A 23,280-nucleotide genomic window follows, 5' to 3' on the forward strand; every position below is an offset into this window, starting at 1 on the left:
TCATAACAGTATTCTTGCATACAGTTACTGTGTGATTGATAGATCCTGACCTATTTGGATGTAAAAGGATTTTTGGATTTTTAAGTTAAAATTCCTCATTGTACGGAATTTGATTATGTGTATTTTCTTTAAAAAGCTGGCTATCTTCTGGTTTGTAAAAGAATGTGTGGGTTTGGGCTTTTTGCTGGAAATACCAAGATTTGCCCAATCTACTTTTTTCCTTGCAAGGTTAACCAAATAGTTGTATAATATACAAATCCACAATAAAATGAACTGAATACTTCCTCTTCTGATTGTTATTAACACTGAGCTTCACAAAGAATGTCTGGGGTTCTTTTCTAACCCTGGTAATTTAGGCATGCTGACGATTTGAGGAAGTATTAACTGGTTAATCTAGGTCATTGTGTAAGCATGGGCAGGCATTTTTGGGAGCTGCATCACTCTCCTGAGTTGTTTCCCAATGACCTAGTCTAATTAATTGCTTTATGGTGAGATCCTTGCTCAGGGAGTCATGAAATAATGAAAAATAACAATGCAGAGCTGTTGTACAGTGCTTGCAATGCCTACAAATGAATGCATGTCTGTCATTCTTGCTGATGGTTGTTAACTAGTATTACTCCAATGCCATCTTCTCACAACCACTCACCATTTGTGTTCTCAATTCCTAACAGACCAGCAGTTAAAATCAGACTGCTGTGAGTAAATTCTCTGTGTGTTGTGTGTGCCTGCAAGTGTTTGTGCTGGTTATTATTTCCTTCCAGCAGAGAAGGGATCTCAGTTGCACCCCTGGTTCTGATAGCAGATCTGTCCACTAACTGCAGATTGCCTGTAGACTTCCATGGATCAGGGTGTTGCAGAAACAGAAAAGGTTTCCATTTTCCTGACCATGAAATCTTTACTGTTAAATCTCTCTTTCTGACTGGTTGTATCTTCATTATGTGTTTCAGAAATCCTGGAATGGTGTTCTGCAGTGTTCACCATGAAAATAACACACAAATCTACCATGCTTCTTAGACCTTGAATACTTCATTGTTGTTTTTTTGGTGTAGCAGAAAACTCCATGGTGGATTAGAGCAAATGAACTTCAGTTCCACCAGGGGAAAGGCTGTAGGCTGGCAGAGGTGTGTTTGACCAGACTAACCAATATTTTACCAGCCTTTTACTTTGCCCTTGGCATCTGTGTAGTGGGTAAAATGTGACACCTAACTCACAAGCTGAGAATATGGGGTGCAGTATCTGGGTTTTTCCTTATGTTCATGTGGTTGTAACTGAAGAAAGCTTTGCAGATTTATCTTTTATTAGGCTAACCCACAGGCTTCTTTCCCCGAGGGAAGTGTTGGCCACAATTAAGCATGCCAGAGTAATCTTTGTAAATCAAAGAGTAAACAAATCCTTGGTGTATGACCTATATTTTGGAGACAATGCTCTTGTACTTGAGGTGTTCTGTTCAGGAGTGCCTCATGCAATGAAATGTTGAGAATGGACACATATTTCCATGGATTCATAGCATGGAAATTAAATTAAGTCCCTTTGTGAGGCAGAGTACTACACTTAACATATTTTTTTCTTATTTGGGCAGTTACTCAAAAAAGCAAGATGAAGAGATTACATTTTTTATACCATGAATATTTACGTTACTTGAAGGTTTTCAGCCAAAATATGCATATGAAGATACTGAGAGAAACAGAGTTAATAAAGAGCACCCTGACACACAGGATAAGAAAGCCAATTTTGTTGTCAAAACAATTAGTTTGTATAATATTTACTTGCAGTTAAAATGCGTACCATGAGAATTCCTAAACACTGTGCTGTATGTATTAAGCTGGCAAACATGCTGTATTTTCGAATTTCTTGGTTTGCTTTCATTCCTAGTTAATGTGATAATTGGTTTAACATCATTACAGCTGAAGGCGGCCCAGTACACAGCAAACTGCAACTCTTTGACAAATCACATGCCTATACTTCTCTTTGAAAAAACCCCATGAGTTTAACAGCTGTCTTGCTTCTTACAAATTTAGGAGGGAAAAAATGCAAGAATACTGTCACTAATATTACCCTGGGTTTTATCTACTCTCTTTAATGGCAAAATGTAGCCTCTTGCTGAACTGGAGCATATTTGTGGTAAATGAGCGTGTTCATAAATGCCTTGTGTACTTAGCAACAATGCATGATAAAAAGCTGGGGTTCTTTCTAAGCCTTTGTGTCAGCTCTCCCTTTCACCCTGAGTGCACATACTCTGTCAATATTGGCTTTAGAGACCACCTCTGGACTCTGGATATATTTTGCAAATTCTGTGTGAGATCTGTGATGTGCCATCCCAGTAAAATCACTGGTGTTGCAAATAGCCCAGGACTGCCATAACACTTCATTAATGATTAATTGAATTTCAAAACTCATGGTAATACTTTACCTGAATTGCATGCTCTTGCTTTTGTATCCTCTTCCTTACTGCTACTTGGATCAAAAACTAATCGGAATGGCAATGTAGAGAGTAGAAAACAAACTAGATTGCAATAATTTACTCTGATTTTGCTGGCTTTGTAGGAAGCTCTAACAGAAGTAGCTGTACTACTAGGACTGAAGCTCTTTTCTCCATTTAGATGCGGGGTTTTCTTCTGAAATAATGATGTGATAAGGAGAAAATGTTATCTTGCAAATCTGTTTGTGTAAAGTGTCTTTTCAGCTTTCTTTAAACTACCTCTTCTCCTAGGTAAAGGCAAACGTGTGCAGCCCCCCTGGTCTCCCCCTGAGGGGACAAAACATTCCAGGCTCTGCCTCTACAACAGCCTGACTCGAACTAAGGTGAGTAAATGAAAGGGAAGTGGGGATTTCCCTAGAAACACAAATAGAACAGTCATCAAATCCTTGTTTCTGAAATGTTTGCCCTGTCAATAGTCAGGACTCTGGGTTGTATTTTGTGGAATGTTAACAAGCACGGGCCAGGAAATCTGTGCCAATCAATTGCATTTGCTGAGCAAGTGTAATGCTATATACATTAATATATATACACTACAAGTGTGTGTCTCTATGCATATTGCATAATATTCAGTTTCCAGTTTCAAGTTGTCATGCAAAGTAGCCAGGCATTCAACTGTAATACACGTAAGTGTAGGCAGTGTGAGCAGAATAAAAACACAGTTTCTTTATTCATATGTTGTCTGTGTAAAAAAAGTCTCACCAATTATATAGTTGCAATATAAAAAGTGTAAAACTTCTTGTGGTCTTGTTTGAAAGTCATTTGGGAAAGAGGAAATACTAAGAATATTAATTTTACATTGGATGTAGTATTCAAGTATCTGTGAACTGATTATAGGATGTAACCTTTTTCAATGCAAAAGAAAACTTTTACAAACAGTTTGAATAATGCCCTGCTTAGCCCAAATTATTGTAACCTGATACTGTGATTTATTAGAATGCATAGAACATAAGCAGCCACACCCCATTATCTCTCTCACATGATAAAGCTAGTGGTGATCTTTACTTATGGTAGAGTTGGGAATGGAATAACTATTTGTTTTTTGTAATTATAATCCATGTTTTCATGTTCAAATCTCCAAATGGGGTGTTGCTGGCCTGAGGTCACATCTTAAATTTCTTCTGACCATTGTACCTTCCCTTTCAATTAAGGAAGTATTTCAGCCTCAGAATGGAAAAAAGGTCTTGTGGTATTGCTGTGGTCCAACAGTTTATGATGCTTCTCACATGGGACATGCCAGGTACTGCATTCCTTACTTTGATATAGCTGATAACAGTGCCTAGTGGATGCAAAATATTATTAGAAGAAGGTATTATTCAGATGAGTGTATTACTAGAAAATGGTCTCTTTTGACTCAATGCTTGCAATTTAAAATTAAAAGCATGTTATAATATTTTATCATTGTGGGATTAAAAACTTTCTAATAGATGGGGGCAAAGTAAAACTGCTGCACAGTTATTGATTGAGGTTAAAATGGTTTGTGCACAGAATAGATACAGGTGTTTTCTAAAAACACCCCTGTATCTTTTTGGTTTTAGGTCCTACATCTCATTTGATATCCTGAGAAGAATCTTGAGGGATTATTTTAAATATGACGTTTTCTATTGTATGAATATTACAGATATTGATGACAAGGTAAGGGTTTTTTTTTTAAACTGCAATCTAAAATGCTCAACTTTTAGAATGGAAGTCAGTCACATGTAATTGCCACTTGATAAGCCAAGATAAATTTTACACTTATTAACTGAGACATACATTTTGTGCACAAAGGCATTGATTTTCTCAGTTTTGTAGCACTCCTGTGGTAGCAAACCCTTTAGTGTTCTATAATAATGAATGCTGTCACAAATTATGAAGACTATGTATTTTAAAGAGGTAATTTATTTTATTTGCCTGATGAGGTAATTAGTTGATTCTATTGAGGTAGTCCATTAACTGTGTATGGTGTGTTTGATTTGTATTATTGCACATTTTTCTTGTAGCTTGTTAAATTTATAGGGAAGTGTCTTTTGTACATAATAGATTTTATTTGCACTTTGTATAAGTATGTGTTACTCCACAGAAATATTTTCATGTTTCTGATTTGTAGATCATTAAGAGAGCAAGACAAAATCACCTTTTTGAACGATATAGAGAGAGCAAATCAACACCAGATCAGCTACTTGAAGATATTAGAACTGCCTCAGAGGTGGGTGTGGTAATCTCTGCTTATGTTTTAGGTTCTCACTCAGTAATGTAGGAAAGCATCTAAAAAATGCTTCAGACTTTGCTGCCTCCTTAAAATTTCTGCTTCTTTTAGTTCTGGTACTTAACATGTTAGAAATGTTACTTGAAATGCACATCACTTTGATTTTTACATTGTTTTAGAATTGACAATTTCTTTAAAAGGCATTCTTGATTTCTGTGATCTTAGCACTTATTTGTGAGTGCATTTATTGCTCAAACAGCATTTGGATGTTTGTGTGTTAGAATTCAAACATTTAAAATAATCCTTTAAAAGAGTTTTTGAACAGTAGTCTGTCCATAATCTTTTAAAGCTTGGGAGGTTACTTCTTTGTACCATTGATGACCTTGGAAGGAAAAGGCTGGAAAGCTTTAAGGATTTAATAAATTGTGTATTCAGGACTGAAGGTGATTCTCTGGTAATTTTTAGAACTACAGATCACAAAGAGATTATTATTCTAATGAATTGAATACAGGCCTGGAAATAGGAGGTCTGGAAATTTTGCCCAACTATCTTTGCCTGACATACAGCCTAAACATTGCATTTAATCTCTCCCTGTTTCACATTAAAGCTTGTCCTTTTCAAATTCATGGTAATCAACTGCGCAATTAAGGTGATCAACTGCATAGAAAATGAAAACAGCAGTAATTATGATGATGATGTAGTGATTTATGAAGTCTTTCTGAAAAACTGAATTTGGATGTGAACTAAAGTCTTGTGATTGCACCTTTATTTCTGATGAGGAGCATATTTCATGTTTCAGTAGTTCATGTGAAAGCTTTTTCTGTGGCATAATGAGTTATTAATCACTAGCAAGGTACTATGCGGCTAAGATAATATTCTGTGCATGGAGCTTAGTGCTACTGTACTGCTGCTGACTTTCTAATTTTTTTATTTTTTAATTGCAGCTGTTTTCAGCTAAACTAAATGAAACAACAGACCCAGATAAGAAGCAAATGTTGGAAAGAATTCAAAATGCAGCGATGTCTGCCTTTGACCCTCTTCAAGAAGCTCTCCAAGTAAAGCTCCCTGCTGAAGAGATCAACAGATGTCATGAAGTAAGTTTGAGCTCCTTTTTATGTTTTGGTTTATAAGTGTTAGGAGGTTTAAAAATAATGTGTAGCTCATAGTATTTCTATGAGACAGTATGGAACCTTTTAATTCATGAAAAGAGAAATTGTGGGACAGAACTTTTTAGTACTTTGTATTCAATACAGGAAATTTGATTCTTCAGTTCAACTACAGAATTTTTGGATGCTGTTTTTATCAATAACATTTTTTAACCTTTTCAATGAGGATTTTGCTCTTGTATGTATTTAGATTTTTTCTTTTACTTTTTTGTCTTGATGAATTAATTTCATTATAAGTTACTGAACACACATTTCTGATGTTCCAATACTGGTGGCAGTTTTCTGCACAAGTGTTTCTGTCTCTGATCAGAGAGGAAAATACCTCCCCCAAAGTTGTGCTCAGGATTATTTTAATTAAAAACAATTACATTTAGTGACAGATATTCATGTTGACTTTATTGGTTCTGTCCAGTAATCAAGTCAGTCAGCATAACTATTTTTAGTAGTTACTGTCTTTTTGTAAATTATTTCCATTTTCATCTTCTCTTGCTTTCAGATTATTTGTGATAAGTACTGTGGGGTACACTGTGGGGTTATGTGCTCTGTTCTTGAGAAGACCCTATCTCTAAATTATGTTTTTTAAAAAAAGCCCAGCTATTCTAATATCAAGTGCTTTTATAAAAGTGTATACTGACCTAATGGAATTTTTAAAAACCCTAAAATCTAAGCAATCATATGTTCTGAATTATATCCTAGTGTCAGAAATAGAAATCCTTTAATATAAGACTAAAAGGCATCCTTGCTGATGTCCAAATTAGTCTTTCAGACACTTTTAAGCAATGTGAACAGTAAGGCTTCTGTTAGATTATCCAGTAGCAGTGGAGGAACAGAAAATATAATACAAATGCAGGTCCCATCCGGTGTTTACAGCATGAGCTCCAGATGCTTATTGAAGTGATCAGTATCAAAACAGATACCAGTTAACAGCTTATCTTCCTTGCTCTGGTTGTTTCATCTATATCAATGAAGAACAATATGATAAAAATATGGTAGAAACCTGGATTACTCTATATTCACAATTAATTGTCTCATTGCAAATGTCTTATTCCTTATTTCTCTGTCTCTGTTCAGAATAAGATCTTCCTGCATAACTTAAACAGGGCAAGTCTTGCATCAGTTGCTCTTGTGATTATTGTTTTCTAGACGCTGTTGGAAGAAGCCAAAGATTTGCTGTCTGACTGGCTGGACACAAAATTTGGCAGTCAGGTGACTGACAATTCCATATTCTCAAAGCTCCCCAAATTCTGGGAAGGGGAATTTCATAAAGATATGGAAGCACTCAACGTAAGTAAATGAACTGTTTTCTCTTCTAAAAATGGATGTGCCATGCCTTATAGTACCCAGAAGGCAATTTAGCTCCTCATTAGCTTTCAAGAATCTAATTTCAACTTTATTGATAATTACTTTAATATTAATAGATAGGTGTTAAATTAGCACCTGCTCTTTATCCATGCCAACAGTCTTAAATCTGTTGTGGTTGTTGGACATCACTTAATTGGTGATCAGGTTTGATGCGTGCTCTCCTTGCCAGCCCCTTGGTGTAACATGGGCAAATAATCATAAACTGGTCCAAAAACGTTTGAGCTGGAATCTGTTGGCTGCACAAGATATTCCTGCCAACCTCAGCATTTAAACTGACTACTTAAGAGTCTTCAGCCATTAAGAAATGATGTGATGGTAACCATCAAGAAGATGATCAAATCAAGAAGAGATTTGTCTGTTACAGATGAAATGCTGTGTCACAGACAGTGGTTCAGGTCAGTCTAGGTTGATTTATTTACCTGCAAATCAGAGGGACTTGCTGCCTCTTCTGTTAGAAGAACTGGAATCCCTTTAAAGGCTGAGGAGAAGTGGCCTTTCACATTGTTTCAGAGTAGAAAGCTTGAAATGGAAGTGTTGGATTTTATTATCACTTGCTTTTGAGCAAAATTGTAACGAATACATAACATACATGTTTAGTGCATATTTCCATATATATATGATTCTACTTTTTATCTCTAGGTTTTACCTCCAGATGTTTTAACACGGGTTAGTGAATATGTGCCAGAAATTGTGGATTTTGTAAAGAAGATTGTGGATAATGGTTATGGGTAAGTTTGCTACTGGATGCCCAAATGATTCCTTTCAGCATTTAGCTGTGAGCTGTTTTCTCTGTTTTCATCTGCAACAGTAGTCTTTGCCAGAAGCAGTTTTTCATCAAATAAAGAAATTTCAGGTTTCTTTGCAAAAGAACTGTTATTTTTACCTAATGTGCTTCTTATGATGTACTATAGGGTGAAATCCTTGTTCATTAAAATAAAGTCAAAGTCCCATTCATTTGAACTGTGTTTGATTCCTGGTCTTCCTCAAAAATCATCAAAAGTTGACATGTGACAGTTAGAAACCAGTTGCAAATAACATAAATTTAAAAAAATGGTAGTTCTTGTGGCTGTTTCCTGATACCTCTGAAAAGTTTAACAATAGCTTTTCTCTTCAATTAATTTTATTATAACTTCTAATGATTTGTCCAAAATATTCATATGGTAAGGCCTTAAAACTTAGGCTCACCTAAGTTATATTTACAATACTGAGAAGTACCATAAAGTGATTGGAGTTACTAGAAAACTTACGACAGTGATTTTAAAATTCAATTAAGTTATGGTAGAAAGTTAGCTAAATAATGATCTTTAACTTTTCAGGTATGTGTCCAATGGATCTGTATACTTTGATACTATGAAGTTTGATGCCAGTGAAGAACACTCCTATGCTAAGTTGGTGCCTGAAGCTGTAGGTGATCAGAAAGCTCTTCAAGAGGGTGAAGGTAAAGATTTGCTCAAGTTGCTGAAGGAACTGATGATATGTTGGTCTCTTCAACTGGTTTTACTGACATTTGGATCAGTCACAGTCAGAGCTTAATGATTTACCTGCTGCACTCCCTTTACCAATTTCTTTGCCAAAGTTTTGTAGCTTGAGACAATACTTTCCTGAAAGTTTTTAATTGGAAAATACCAAGAAATGTTATTAATCCTATGATTTGTTTGGGGTTGCTTTTTGTTTGTTTGCGGGGTTTTTTTGGTCAGAATTGTGAATAACTCAGTCATTTGGCCATAGCCCAGTTATTTGCCTATTCATCTGGCTCAGAGTAGGAGCAAAGACTTGAACTTGGATCTTCCACATGCCAGGCACGAGATTGCCTTATCAGGCTGGGGTTATTTCATAACAAATATTTGGCTTCCTCTTTCATACTGAGAGCTCTTACTTTAACTTTGTATGTTGAACCAAATCCAAATACAGATTTTTTTTAATAGAACTATAGCAGAGGATTAACCTAAAATGCTCACTAAATGGGACTCATTAGTTATCTCCTCCTAAAGTTGTACAGTTTTAGCAAATCATGCAGAAAGTCTATAAAAAGAATATTAAAAGGTTTTAATTTAACACTCATACCAGTTGAAATCAGGACACTCATAGAGCAGTAGGTAACAGAGGAGTAAATGTAGCTATTGAACAAATACCAACAGTTCTGTGCAGCAGCTGAGATTAGGGGAAGAAATAGTCTATGATCACATTGTATGTGCAGATTAAGACAATCATAGTCTCAATTTAGATCCATCTAATTTTGGAATGAATTAAATCTGCAGTCTTACTTGTCTCTGAGTATGGGTTTTTTCTTTCTGTATTTCATTTTCTATAACTCCAGTATTGGAGTTGTGCCTAGTAAGAGAATGTAGATTAATTTCATGTCAAAACTTAGAAACCAGTGCAGCTGATATTTGTCAGATACTTGTCAGCCAAACATTAACCAAAACCCCAAAGGATTATCAAGGTTAATAATGAGGATTTTTGGGGGTTCAGTGATTTGAGGGTTTGTGCTTTGGGGTTTGTTTTTTGTTTTTTTTTTTAAAGGTTATCTTTATATGAGATAATATATGAGTAATGCTAATGTAAAATGTATACATTTACATTTTCTCTTTTGAAAGGTGACCTGAGCATCTCAGCTGATCGCTTAAGCGAGAAGCATTCTCCAAATGATTTTGCTTTATGGAAGTCCTCCAAGCCAGGAGAGCCCTCATGGGACTCTCCATGGGGAAAGGTAAGGAAGGACGTAATAATCAGGATTTGGATTTTCTTCACCTATTTAAATAGCACAGTTACACGAGGTTTTTTTTGCCTCACCTCATTTTAACACTGTATAAATTGTGGAGATTATTCAGTCATAAGATTCTGTGGTTAATGTTCATTTAATAATCTAGAATGTGTATCAGTCTGTTTGATACATTTTAAGCAGAAGTTTCCATGCAGGCTCAGCATGGCTGTTACTTGTCTTTTGTCCTCTGTTAATTGACAAGCTTTATCTGCAGTAAATTCCGTTTCCTTTTTTTTTCCCTGGTGATCAAAGATATTAGTATAGCTTTTAAAAGAATAATAAGCAAAATAATCAGAACATTACAGATGTATTGCCAGGTTGGATCTTTAAATCAGTTTCCTTTTGTGAAGCTGAGATTGAGAATCTTTTTTACTCTTAGTAACAGCATGAGGGAGTGAGACAGGGGCAGGAAAGGAAGACGGTTACTAGTAACCAAGGAATGCCTTTTTGTTAACAGGGTCGTCCAGGTTGGCACATTGAATGTTCTGCCATGGGTGGATCCATTCTAGGAGAGTCGATGGACATTCATGGAGGAGGCTTTGATCTCCGATTTCCTCACCATGACAATGAACTGGCCCAGTCTGAGGTGATCTCACTGACCTTCCTGCAGTGATAGAACAACATGCTTTGCTTTGCAACTTACACAAATCCATAATTCAGTTTTTTAAACTTTATGTGTGTTTTGTGTAAACACGAGTTTTGATTCTTAGGATTTTATTCTCTTAAGTTTTCCTACTTCATGATATGTATGTAAAAAGTGTTGGGTCTTTGGCTTTTTTTCTTCTCCTGTAGGCATATTTCGAAAATGATCACTGGGTTCGGTATTTTCTGCATACTGGTCACTTAACAATTGCTGGCTGTAAAATGTCCAAATCTTTGAAGAATTTCATTACCATAAAAGATGCACTGAAGAAACACACAGGTAAAAATTATTTTGGAATGGGAATGTTTTTGATGTACTTTGAGTGTGACTGCAATAACTTTTTTATTCAGGGTAACTTCAGGTGTCTTTCTTCTTTGCTAACTTTAGAACAGCTTCCTTGTTCTTCTGATTTTTGTTGGTTTTTTTCAGTATGGATAATAGTGGTTTTGCTTTTTGGTAGATGTAGTGATAATAAGAAATTTAAAGATTATGTTCTCAGCCACTGCAGTATGGGAGTCCATGAAAATGTTTTAGCTTATAAAAACTTTCTTTGTTTATTTTAAACCTTCTACTAGCACGACAGTTACGGCTGGCTTTCCTCATGCACTCTTGGAAGGATACACTGGATTATTCAAATAATACCATGGAGTCAGCTATTCAATATGAGAAGTTTATGAATGTAAGTAAGTTTTCCATTTCTTCTCCAGCTCTCTAATCTTTGTGTTGCCATGTATGTTTCAAGGAACAGAACTCCAAGGATATGTAGGCCATATGCCCAGAATGGATTTGCTTTCTGAATTCATCAGGTGGGATGGCACAGTGCTTATTTACCTACCATCAAACTTTCAAGTCCTGTAAATCCCACATCCTGCTACATTTCTCTGCAGCTGGGTGCTCTCTCCAAGTTCTGACGTGTCTGAGCAGCTTAGCACTTCCATACAAGATCAATTTCTCAGTTGATTATAGAACTCAGGCCAACAGACATTCTCTAACATTTCTACCAGGTCAGGCTCTACACAAATGTAGCCAAAGGGGAAGAAGGAATATTGTTCCGACTTTGTCTCCTCACCACGAACATTGAGCCTTTGCGTCTGTGCCTTGCAGGTGTGTGAGAGGTTAGGCACAGTTCCTGTCCCTGGTTAGTTTGGAGCTATATTTTAAACTCAGATTTCCCACAAGGACACTGTACATACAGCAGTTTGAGATTGTTTATCTTGGTCTCTCCAGCTGAAGCTGTTCTGCTTTTTACGTAAAATGTTTGGTTTGGGTTAAAACGACTTTTTACTGAGCTGGATGCCCATTTAAAACAGATCCTTGCAACAAAGCCATTTTATTCTTCAGCTTCCATTGCTAGCAACACACTTTAAAATCTGCCATAAGAACTGTTGCCTGAGCAGCTTGGTGTTAGAATATTGTAGGGTATCATGTAGTAACAGGCCAAGAGATAAAAATGAATTGCAGTCCAGCTGTGATTGACAGAGTTATGCAAAATTATTTTTTGTGGGTTTTATTGTCTTGAGCAACATCATTAGATCCTGGGTGAGACAGTGTTGAACCCATAAAGTTTAGGAGTCTCATTAAGAAATAATGACTTTCATAGTAAGTATTGGTTATGTGTAATTGAAACCAACTTCTAGCTATATTCTTCTTTTACAGGAGTTCTTTTTGAATGTGAAGGATATTCTTCGAGCTCCCACTGATGTGACAGGCCAGTTTCAGAAATGGGAAAATCAAGAAGTAGAGCTGAACAAAAAGTGAGTGGAGCATTCCTACTTCTCTCTGAATTGTCGCTTCATCTTTAATTCTTTTTTCCTTACAATATCACTTACAATGTGTACAGTGATATTTATGTCTGTAGCATTCCCACTTAACATCCCAATTCTTCACAAGCAATCATTTTAATCTTGGGACAGCTTTATGAAGTATAAATGAAATTATTAATTTCTCTTTTGTTTATGTTAAGTACACTGGCATGCCTCATTGCCATGTTTGTGAAGGGAAAGAACTTACTTGTTAGATAGGTGTCATTTTCTTCACTACGTGAAATCTTTCTTCTCTCTGAGAAGTGACCAATAATTCACAGTGGCTACAACTGGAAGAACAGTATTTTACATATTTCAAAGTATAGTAAGCTATCTGAGACAAACAGAAGTTAAATGACCTGACTAAAACCACGAAAGATCAGTGCCAGTGTTTGAAAATATGTTGTTGAGGCAGTGATACCAATTTTGCAGTCTTTTGACTTTTATAACAAAACTACCATTATTATTTGTAATGCAAACAGCTTCCTAAATTACTTCTGTTTTGTCTGAAATTTAAAATAGGAGCATCTTACATGGCAGTGCTAAAATTATTTCCTAGTTCAGTTCACTGTTGTGTTCACTAATGTTACTATTGAAGGATTAAGTGCAGATGTTTCTGTGTAGTGATATGCTCTGAAAAGTTTATCTTCAACTTGAGATTGGTGGAGATAACCCATTTTTTTTAAAAATGTGGGAGATAATAAGTAATAGAGAGGTCAAAAGTAAGGGGAAGGAAAAGAAGTGGGAGGAATAGAAGATAATGCTTAATGGATATTTGGTTTTGTCTCCTTTCTTCTACCACTCTTTTTTTTCTTGGAAAAAGTACATTGTTTGAAACCATAAAACTTTTGTGTGATGAAATGGTACTTAATATGTTGTATTATTTATTATACCTACTAACGTGTCATTAACATGACAAAGCTTTGCTTGAATTTATTCTTTTTATCTACTTATAGTATCTTCATCACTTTGTGTTAAGTTAACTTGCAAATTGGTGCTCCTTCCTGGAAAGATACTAAACAGAGAACCTGACTGGTACACAGGGATAGAAGAGCAATACTGTAAAAAAATAAAAAGTAAGCCCAAGAAGATACTAAATAAGCAATTTATACTGCTTAAAAAAAAAACCAAAAACTTGCATGAAAAGGCTGGTTGCTGAAAAATTGTTTGTAATTTGTTTGGGTAGTTGTTGCCAATTAGATTATCCTGCCTGTCTTTGTCCATAGCAGTAAAACAGCAGCATCATGATACTGCCTTTTTTTCCTGCTCATCTGTTTTTCCTTCAAATAGAAACTATGACCAGCAAAAAGTTATCTTACTTTTACTCCCCTTTTTTAGTCCCCTTACTCTTCTAACAGAGACTCTTCAGAGTACAATGCAGGGGTTTTGGCATGAGTAGTTAAAAAGAATCTTTTTCTTCTCAGTTTTTACGAGAAGAAAGCAGCAATTCATGAAGCACTGTGTGACAATATTGACACCCGCTCTGTCTTAGAAGAAATGCGCTCGTTAGTCAGCCAGAGTAACTCCTATATTGCTGCAAAGAAATCTTCCAGACAGATGCCAAACAGACTTCTTTTAGAAAACATCAGCTCCTATCTCACTCAAATGCTAAAGGTATGTAACAGCAAGGAGTAATGCTGCTATTGCACTGTGCAGTTATAACTTGTACTTCCAAGTATGGAGGGATCTGTACAGTCTTTGTTTAACTCTTACAGGAAACTAGAGGTCTTCCACACATTCCCCATCCAAAACAACCCAAATTCCAGAATGTGCTGCAGCAGGAACAATTTTGAGTCCTCCATATTGCATTATGTTTTCAGCTAATGTTTTGTTGGATAGTGGAGAGCCCCTCATACGTTCAAGAGAAATTCGATAGTAGAAAACATATGAATTCAGAATGACAAATCTGACATCTTTAAAGTGAAATCTGAAAGCCAGTGCTTTGTATGGTGCATGTATGTTTGCATGTGTTTGTATGTATGTATGTCAATTTGCATGTATCAGTTACAAATCAGAACATCATCTTAATAGAGTTGTGAATCCTGGGTTAAATGAGAGCTATTTGAAAGCCTAGTATATGTAATTTAGTTTAGTTTAGTTTTCACATACCTGTGAATTGACGTATACAATCCTTTCTTTTTCCTTGACCAGATTTTTGGTGCCATAGAAAGTGATGATGCAATTGGTTTTCCTGTTGGAGGGACTAGTCAAAACAAAAATGTAAGTGAAGGACAAAATACACTAAACAAAATTACTCTGTATCCTTTGAGAGCTTAGGTTAAAGTGATGACATGACTGATATATAGCTGAACTGCATTCTTTTTGCTTTTAGCTTTTGAATCTGATGTAATTAATTGGCTTAGGAAGCAAGATTTTTCTTTGACAGGAGTAGGGGGTTTTATAGGTTTGTTTGATTTAATGACAGACAAATTGTATAGCAACCAGAAAAAGAATTATCTTGTCTTCTGAATGATGAGTCTGTTTCCTAAACCACATGTGAACTACAGGCACCACATGCTACAGTCTAAAGACTCATTACAAGTATTTGTATGCTAAGTAGTTTCAAAAATGTAATTATACTGATTAAACTTCTTTGTGGTACACCAGAAACCAGCCTGAAGGCAGCTGGAGTTTTATCCACATTTCAATCTTTTCTTCTGATCTCATTTGCAGCCACAGTTTTTATGTGGCTTTCAAAGGCTGTTTTGCTTTAGTCATCCAGCAGTTCTGCTGTGATGCAGAATTTTTCTGGAAATACCTGAGAGGTACCTGATGAAAGTGCTGATGAGCTCTGGAATACCTGGAACATTTTCTGGTGCAGGCAGGAGAAATAACTCTATGTGAAAGCTATCAACACTTTGTTTGTGCCAAAAATCTCTTGTAGACATATCAGTGCTGTTTCTCATATATTTTTCTGCATTAAAGGTGTGACCATGCACCTTTCTGTTCCTCCATAGGAGGAGTAAATGAAACATTTCTAGTGTAAAAAAAAAAAAAGCTTAACTTCTTATTCATCAAAGGAATTGGCAAGCTTGCTCGTGGTTGGAAGAATGGGAATGAACACTCATCCCATAATTGCCAATGTAAATACTTACATTCATATGCTGTGGAAATTTTTATTAATGATATAATAAGGAAGATATTCTGTATTGCCTACAAAGCCCATCAATAGTGATTTTTAAATTTAGCTCAGAATTTTTTTGAATTTCAGAAGAAAGGTAGAACTTTAACACTTACCTTTTTAGGGAAAATGAAAATTAAATTTGTATTTACAACTTCAGGCACTGTTTCCAATAGATATGCTTTATGGAAGGATTGGTGATAGCTTGAAGCTAAGTCATTTCACTCCTTTAAAATAGCACTGCCAAGGGTAGTAGAGTGAGAAGAATCTTGTGCAGGAAAAAAAAAATCCTGTGCTAACACATGTCCACAAAAATTGGATTTGTTACCCAAGTGCAACAAGCCAGTAATTACACTCTCAAGAGCAACGTTGATTGTTTGTTTCAAAATTGTGCAAGCCTAGGTGCTCGGTGATATTCCACAAATCAAGCACACCAACTATCAAAACTTTTTACTATTTTTGCATTTTAGCAAATAAAGCAGCTAGTGTTCATTGGCTGCAAGTTATGTAATTCTCATATTAATTTGTATTCTTTGTTCTCTTGGTTAATAATTTTCTTGCTTCCCATGCTAATTAGTCTGCATGCTCAGTCCTTCTGTTCTTTTGAGTCAGCGGGTTCCTGGGGTTGTTTGTCCCTGAGTTGGTGTTTGAAATTACCTTTTACCCAGTGGGAGCTGATTCAGCACAGTTGCTGAGTTGGCTTTATGAGTTTCTTCCTTATCTTGGGAGTTCTGCCAAGTGTCCTTGTGGCCTGTAAATTCTTTGTGGCATTCTTTGTGTCCACTATCAGTGGTCCATCCTTCTGCCCAAGTTTTGTTAACCTCCCCTAAGGTCTGAGAATATTGTAGTGTGTCCAGCCCTAAACCTTAACAAGGCAATTCTACCAAGAAGTAGTTTGTTTTTCTAACACCTGGGCATCACTTAGAGCTTGCTTGTTAGCTGCTGTCTGTTTCAGGGATTACATGTCCTTTCTTGTTGATCAGGCTTGAAAGGATACAAAAAACAAATATTAAAGAACATCCTTTCTGAAGAAAGTTTTACACATTCCACATTTTGCAACACTGTTAGCACCGTTGTCTGAAGAATCTTGTGCTAACATCTCTTACACTCAAGAAGCTTTTGTTTTTATCACCCAGGTTATTACTGGTGTTAAGCATTATAATATAAAAATGTGAAATATCAAAAATGTTTTGGCTGGTTCATTAAATATTATACTGTCTTTCAATCCTGCATCCAAATACTTATTTTTCTTAGGACAAATTAAAGAGGTGAACTTCCAAGGTTCAAAAACTTCTCATTAATTACAGAAGGCTGTGGGTCAGGCCAGTTGTTTCCTTTTTAAAATTAGAGATGAAAGAACCAATAGAGTGAATATCTCCAAAAAGGGCATAATCCAGTTCAAAAGCGCTGAAAGAAAAACTAGCTTAATTACCACGGGTCAGTAATTTACTTGAAAAGTGGATATAAGAGATTTGAAGTCAAAAAACCTCAGTTCCATAATATCATTTTCCAGGTGAATTCAGCATTTCTCTCAAGTTAGTTGTTGTGGAAATAAAAATCTTTCATCTTGAATTGTCTGATAAATTAGTGACAGTGCCTGCTTTCCCCATACAATTTTATTTCCATGAAGAGGTATTTCCAGTGCAGTGGGGGAGTGGAGATGTGACTGTTCCTCACTTTCCAGTCTGTTCCTTGGGCCAAACTTGTCAGCGCTGGATCTGATTATGAAGCTGGTTGCAGTGTTCACATTTATGAAAAGTTTTAACAGAACTCCTGGGTTCTTTTCCTGGGGGCACTTTTACAGCACAGCAGACTATCTTGTCCCTTAATTGCACAGAAATTTGTCATGGAGATTAAACAGACAGGAAAGACGTGTGGAAATTATAGAGGAGACAAAAGTTTGCCATTTTTTTATCTCCCCCCACCCTCCAAAGTAATTAAACTTTTAATTTAGGCTTTCCCCCAAGGGCCTGGCTTTTTCTCTTGGGATTCCAGAGAAGTGTTGGCAGACACTGATCTGTAGTTGTTTTTGTAGCTGAGCTGTAGTTGTTTTTGTTGCTGTTCACTAACTGCTTGCTGCTGCTATTCACTGCCATTGAGACCAGACTCACAGGACCTTTTCTCTGAGATTTCATACCTAGCATTTACTTACACCTGAAATAATTCAGCAGTAATCTTCCCCCACTTTTTGTGGGAGAGGGAATTCTATGAGGAATATAGAGAATTGCACTGTCTGTACAACTAGCATAAGTTAAAATCTCAGGAACAGATCTGGGTTCTAATGAAAATTAGTCCTAATATCTGTTTGAGGTGGTATTATTTATTATCTGATAAACAGCTGGGCCTAAGACAACACAGTATATGAAGGAGCAAATTCATCTGAGTGCTGTTTTTATACCTGCACTGCATTATAATTAGATGGATTGTGGCATAACCATGTGGAAGTGATGGATCTAACTGAAAGGAGGTGAAAAAGGAATGGGGAGAGGCTGAACTTGACAAGCTGATTTTATCTGCACAAAAGGAAAATTGACAGCTAATGCAAATTTTCATCTATCCTTTGACTTCAGTAGGGCAATGACAATTTTTATTGATACAGATCTGCCCTGAGGGTCAAATTCCATCCAACAGTACATAAATATGAAGTGGGTAGGGACGTTTTATATCTAAATGATGATTAGCTAACTGTGGAAATAATGATCCTGCAGATTGAATCTACAGTGATGCCATACCTCCAAGTTCTTTCTGAGTTCAGAGAAGGAGTGCGACAAATCGCCAGAGAGAAGAAAGGTGAGAGTTCACTCAGTACATGAGACTTTTCTGTCCTTTCCTGTACTTCTTCCTGCACATGAGTCTTGGGGGTCATAGGAACCAAACTGGGGGAGAGGATGGAGGTGTGGGTGCGAAGCAGCTGATAGTCTCTCCTTGTTTAGATAATAAAAGTAAGGCATCTTTAAATCAGAGCTGCTTTGAATTTTTCCATCTCTGCTGCCTGTCTCTTTGGGAATCTTTTTAAGCTGCTAAACTAATTTTCATTTCCTAAAGAATCTAAAAGTTCTGGAATGATGAGGTGTAGCTGCTGTTTTTCTACGTTAGGGTGCTCCCTGCTTTCTAGGTATGAAAGTACCCGTGATCTCTTCCCTGGGGCGCTTGCATTTTCTTAAAAGTGCAGATTGCTACACAATAATAGTGTCTGCATTTAAATAGCCCAAGATGTTCACTATTATTTGTTAGCATAGTTGGAATTGTAGCTCCCCTGATGGTAATTGAGTGCTCTCTTTGGAGAATTCGTCTGGGAGTTAGCTAGAAGTTTCAGGTGTATTTTTTAATCCTTTTAAAAGCTTTGATCATGCTGTGTGTGTTGGCAGCAGAACTACAGAGTGTTAAAAAAGCTGTTCCATTAAGCTTTCTTTGATTTTACTGATATTTCCTAATGTAGGAGCTCTTGCTATTTTCTGCTGTTCCCTGTGGAATTTTGCATGTCTTCAACATGTGTTTGATTCTTGTTTTCTTAAAACTTTGGGATTTGTACTTGAAGGTAAAACAGGGCATTTTTTTAATGCATAAAACATACAAGTAACCCATATATTACACAGAAACATAAAATTACTTGTGGTGTCTGGTAACCTATTCAGCTGGAAAAGACTCTGGACTCCTATTCTGCTACTGTTTGGACTTCTTCTAAAGCTGATAAGTTTACATTAAAAGCACAAAACTGTATTTGCTACTGTGACTACTCTGCTAGTATTGTCAAAATCTTATAGGCCTAATTGATGCTGAGAAATAGGCTTAGTAATAAGTTCCAATAGTAAATATTTTCTGTAACTTGAATTAATTCAAGAGGTTTGTATGTATATCCTCAGCCAAAAACGTGAGCTTTAGTCTTTTGGTATTTAACATACTTGTTTATATGAAGCTTTTTTTCCCCCTTGCTTTATGATGGTTGAGCTAAATTGATAATTGCTTTTAGCAATGGTAAGGTTTAAATATCACAGGGATCATTTTTAGAACACACTTGGCTCAAGTGCTTACTGGCACTTGAATTTCCTACTTGGAATGCAGTGATTTTTTGCCTGAAATACACTGGACAGTGAGAATCAAACTGGATCTAGTGGCTGCTTGGTTGGGGTATGGAGCACTCTGCAATTTGACCAGGGAGGCACCTTTCTTTTAAAGTATTTGATATATGGAAGCTGAGTGGTGGTTGGCAGGACCTGCACTGACATACTACAGATTTCTTTCCCTTTACCCATTAAATTCTTGCTTGCAGGAAGCATTAAATTACTGTAAAAAGTTGTTCTGATTAGTGGCTGGGAATATTGCCTCTGCATGGCTTTAGGCAAAGGGAGTTTCCCCGTCATAGCCTCTTGCTGGCAGGGTTGTGTTAAATACTATTTAAAACAATCAGCATTGCTTTAAGTATTCTCAGATGTTAAATAAAAAGCACGTGGCTCTGCAAAACCTGCAGAGTATTACAAATGTCTCCATCCACACACATCCCCTTTCAAAATGTATCTACAAAATATTTCACAGAATAGCCATTTTTAAAGCTATGGTTTTTAGTAATAATCAGAATACATGTACTCTACAAAAATGTTACCATCATCCAGAATGGGTAGCATTCAAATGTGGACTTAATAATTCTCACAGTGCCTTCTGCACCTTCTGCCCTCTTCCAAATATGTTAGGAGTGGACCAGAACTGGGACAAACTCTCATTGTAGCATTGCCTGCTCTTGTCTTTTGATGCCAGTATTTACAATCCAGCATTCTCTAGATGCTTTTCAAGGTCCTCTTTTTCCTTCCCATCACAGTGTGCTGATTCACAGCATCTCAACATCTGTTTCACATCTGATACTCTTTGGCTTGAAATTCACAGAAAATGTGAAGAGGTCTGGGGAATAGTCACAAGCCCAAGGAGTGTTCATCTGTTGGGGTGTTGATGGGCACTGGTGTTAAGGCATTGTCTCACTGATCTCCTGGTCACTGTCCTCAGTGAGAGCCTCCTTATGTCCTGAGACAGCCCACAAACAATCCCCTATCCAATCCTGAACATATTTGCTCTGGAGGTGCCACATGCAAAGAACAGGCACATCTCAGCCTTAAGAAGAGTGGTGCTGACTCCTCTGCATGACAGGATTGATCAGAGGATGTGTCCTCTCATAAATAGTATGTGTCATTATGTTTCTCCTTGCTGGATTTCTTCTTCTTCAGCTTTCAGTTATTCATGATTTTAGATAAGTGAACATCTATAACTGTGCAGATGCTGTTTTGGTGAATAAGCAGTAGGTGTTTCTGATACAGTCTTGATGGAGCCAGCACCTTTTAGTATCAACAGCCAGTGAGGGAATCTTATCCCTGGTTTATTTTAATGGCTGATTTAGAGTTGCATCAAACACGACTGTGGTTCACTGTGTGTAATTGCTGTGGATCAGGAGAAACAATGACTCTGTTTACGGCAGACAGAAGAGGTTCTGTGCACTGCAGTGGTTTCCTGTGCAAAGAGAGCCACAGAACACAGCCCTGCACTGAAACAGGGTGTTCCTTCTTATGGTTTTAGGATAGTCAGTGCTGTTCACTTGCAGCTCTCTGAGGATTGTGGAAGAGATGAAGGCTCAGGGATGGCACTTGTATCCACCAGAGTGTGCAGTGTTTAGCAAACTATCTGGATGGAAGCTTCCACTGAAATAATAACTTTGAGACCCTAAGTACTCCTTAGGTTTAACCAAGAATTGCTGAAAGGGAGAACACTTGTTCATTATAAGCACATCTAAGCCAAGTATCTGTCTTGTTATACTTGATAAGTGTTCCTCCCAAATATCAGACTACCTATAAAAAATGCCACGGAATTCACAACTGCAACATACCGGCTCTCTTTGATTAATTTAGTCCCTCTTAACTCTTCTGCTGCTTCTCTACTGATACAATTTCTCATCCAAAAATCATCCTGTATGAAGATTTGTTTCCCCTTAAAAGCTGATCGCATATACTTCAGCTAAATCTTAACTATTTGCTGTCATCAAAGGCTCTTTAGTAAGTTTGCAAGGGAAAAAAAATATTAGCCATGATGTCTAATGGTGATCACCATGCAGAAAGCCAAACCAAAATTCTCTGTTCTGCTGTAAATAGATTGCTTGAAATAAAAAGAGGATGTTTGGATTACAGTTCCTCTGACAAATGTATGTGTAGTTATGAAATTAACAAAATCATAGTCCTTCAAAGAGCACTGTTAGATTTAGCATAGGATATGTTAATTTGTGATTTTCTAAATTTAGGTTTTTAACCTTTCTTATTGCACATCCTATAGCAACCATTAGGATCTTCCTGAGTCATATACTCTTCCACCATACACTGGCAGAATTGTTGCATCATTTCTGAATTGCCTTGGATTTTCTTTCTGTTCCCCTTCAGGAACAGTGAGGGTATCTTGGAAGAAAATAATGATTTTCAAGTCCCTGCAAAGAAACATGCTGCTTCTCTGTGTGGCTGAAATAAGGCAGGACTTAGTTATCACTTCAAAAGAAAAGACCTTTCTCTCTCTGTGTGAGAGTGGCAATCTCTTAATTGCACATAAGTAACTATGTAGCTGGATAAAACTATACTTTGGCCAAATTTTACTTCACTAAAAGTATTTTTCATGCTCTGTAGTAACTGAAGTGCTGCAGTTGAGTGATGCTCTTCGGGATGACATCCTGCCTGAACTTGGAGTTCGATTTGAAGATCATGAAGGTACCCAGTTATCTCTTGAAACTTTGTAGGAGCTGTTTTTATCATCCTGCTGCTTTCCTAAGAAGTAGGAAAACAAACTGTCAAAACTAATTAGAATCATTTAGTAAACTCAAGTATTGCAGAGCAATAGCATATCATATGTGCACCATATATAAATATATATATGTGTATGTATTTCATATGTACTATATAATGGCACATCATATGTATCATATATAATGGTGTGTGTATATATATATATGACTATATATTATAGAACTGTATATTGGAATACATGTACAGAATAAAAAACCATACATGGCAATATTTTTCACCTTTTTGTATAGCACCTAATTTCTTATTCACTTTTGAGTAGCCACTGAGTTGTATTTGCATTCAGCATGCAAAAAGAAAACAATTTTCACAGGGTGAATACATTTATCTTTGACGAATCAAGAAATTAATCCATCTCTTTTTGCTTCTTTAGGACTTCCAACTGTGGTTAAATTAGTGGATAAGGAAACATTATTGAAAGAAAGAGAAGAAAAGAAAAAGGTAATTATTTTAAGCGTCCTGTATTTTTAAAATTTAATGTGTAAGCTATGGATATTTTTACATTTCTTTCATAATTCATAAGAAAAATCATAGCAGACTAGCAACAAGGAAGATGATATAAGAGAATTGATAGAAAAAGTTTAAGTGTGTTGGAAAAAAAATAATTCTTCAAAACAGCTTCTTGAAAACTTTGTAAGGGACCTAGTGAATACCTCAAAGATTTTTTATTTTATTGCCTTTTAAGGTCTTCATATAACTAAGGGGTTGATCAGTATTGCATTCAGTCTTATCTCTGCAGAAGAACAATTCCAATGAGAAGCTAATTCAGACTTCTTTTGTTTGTACAAATGAAGTCAACATTTTCCATAGAACTAGTCTATATTCATCTGATATGTGGGAAAAAATGTATTGGCTAAATCTTAATTAATATAGTATGGATTGGTGAGATATTCAGGATGTGCGGGCAAGAATTCATGTTACTGTATAAAGCTTGTGA

At 36.4% G+C, this 23,280-nt stretch overlaps 1 protein-coding gene across 2 annotated transcripts in view; it reads left to right on the plus strand.

Moving 5' to 3' along the window:
* The window catches only part of CARS1 (cysteinyl-tRNA synthetase 1), a 33,980-nt gene that overhangs the window by 5,919 nt on the left and 4,781 nt on the right, over positions 1-23,280 (plus strand). For both annotated transcript variants that reach the window (XM_053981160.1, XM_053981161.1), the window contains 18 exons: positions 2,711-2,802; positions 3,628-3,716; positions 4,015-4,111; positions 4,566-4,664; positions 5,609-5,758; positions 6,974-7,114; positions 7,832-7,920; positions 8,509-8,630; positions 9,790-9,902; positions 10,414-10,542; positions 10,749-10,878; positions 11,175-11,278; positions 12,256-12,353; positions 13,826-14,015; positions 14,553-14,621; positions 18,231-18,312; positions 22,170-22,250; positions 22,717-22,784. In XM_053981160.1, the coding sequence (XP_053837135.1) occupies positions 2,711-2,802; positions 3,628-3,716; positions 4,015-4,111; positions 4,566-4,664; positions 5,609-5,758; positions 6,974-7,114; positions 7,832-7,920; positions 8,509-8,630; positions 9,790-9,902; positions 10,414-10,542; positions 10,749-10,878; positions 11,175-11,278; positions 12,256-12,353; positions 13,826-14,015; positions 14,553-14,621; positions 18,231-18,312; positions 22,170-22,250; positions 22,717-22,784 (1,943 nt within the window). The remainder of the gene's footprint in view (positions 1-2,710; positions 2,803-3,627; positions 3,717-4,014; positions 4,112-4,565; positions 4,665-5,608; positions 5,759-6,973; positions 7,115-7,831; positions 7,921-8,508; positions 8,631-9,789; positions 9,903-10,413; positions 10,543-10,748; positions 10,879-11,174; positions 11,279-12,255; positions 12,354-13,825; positions 14,016-14,552; positions 14,622-18,230; positions 18,313-22,169; positions 22,251-22,716; positions 22,785-23,280) is intronic.

The sequence above is a fragment of the Vidua macroura genome, chromosome 6 (assembly GCF_024509145.1).
Source record: "Vidua macroura isolate BioBank_ID:100142 chromosome 6, ASM2450914v1, whole genome shotgun sequence".
Classification (NCBI taxonomy): domain Eukaryota; kingdom Metazoa; phylum Chordata; class Aves; order Passeriformes; family Viduidae; genus Vidua; species Vidua macroura.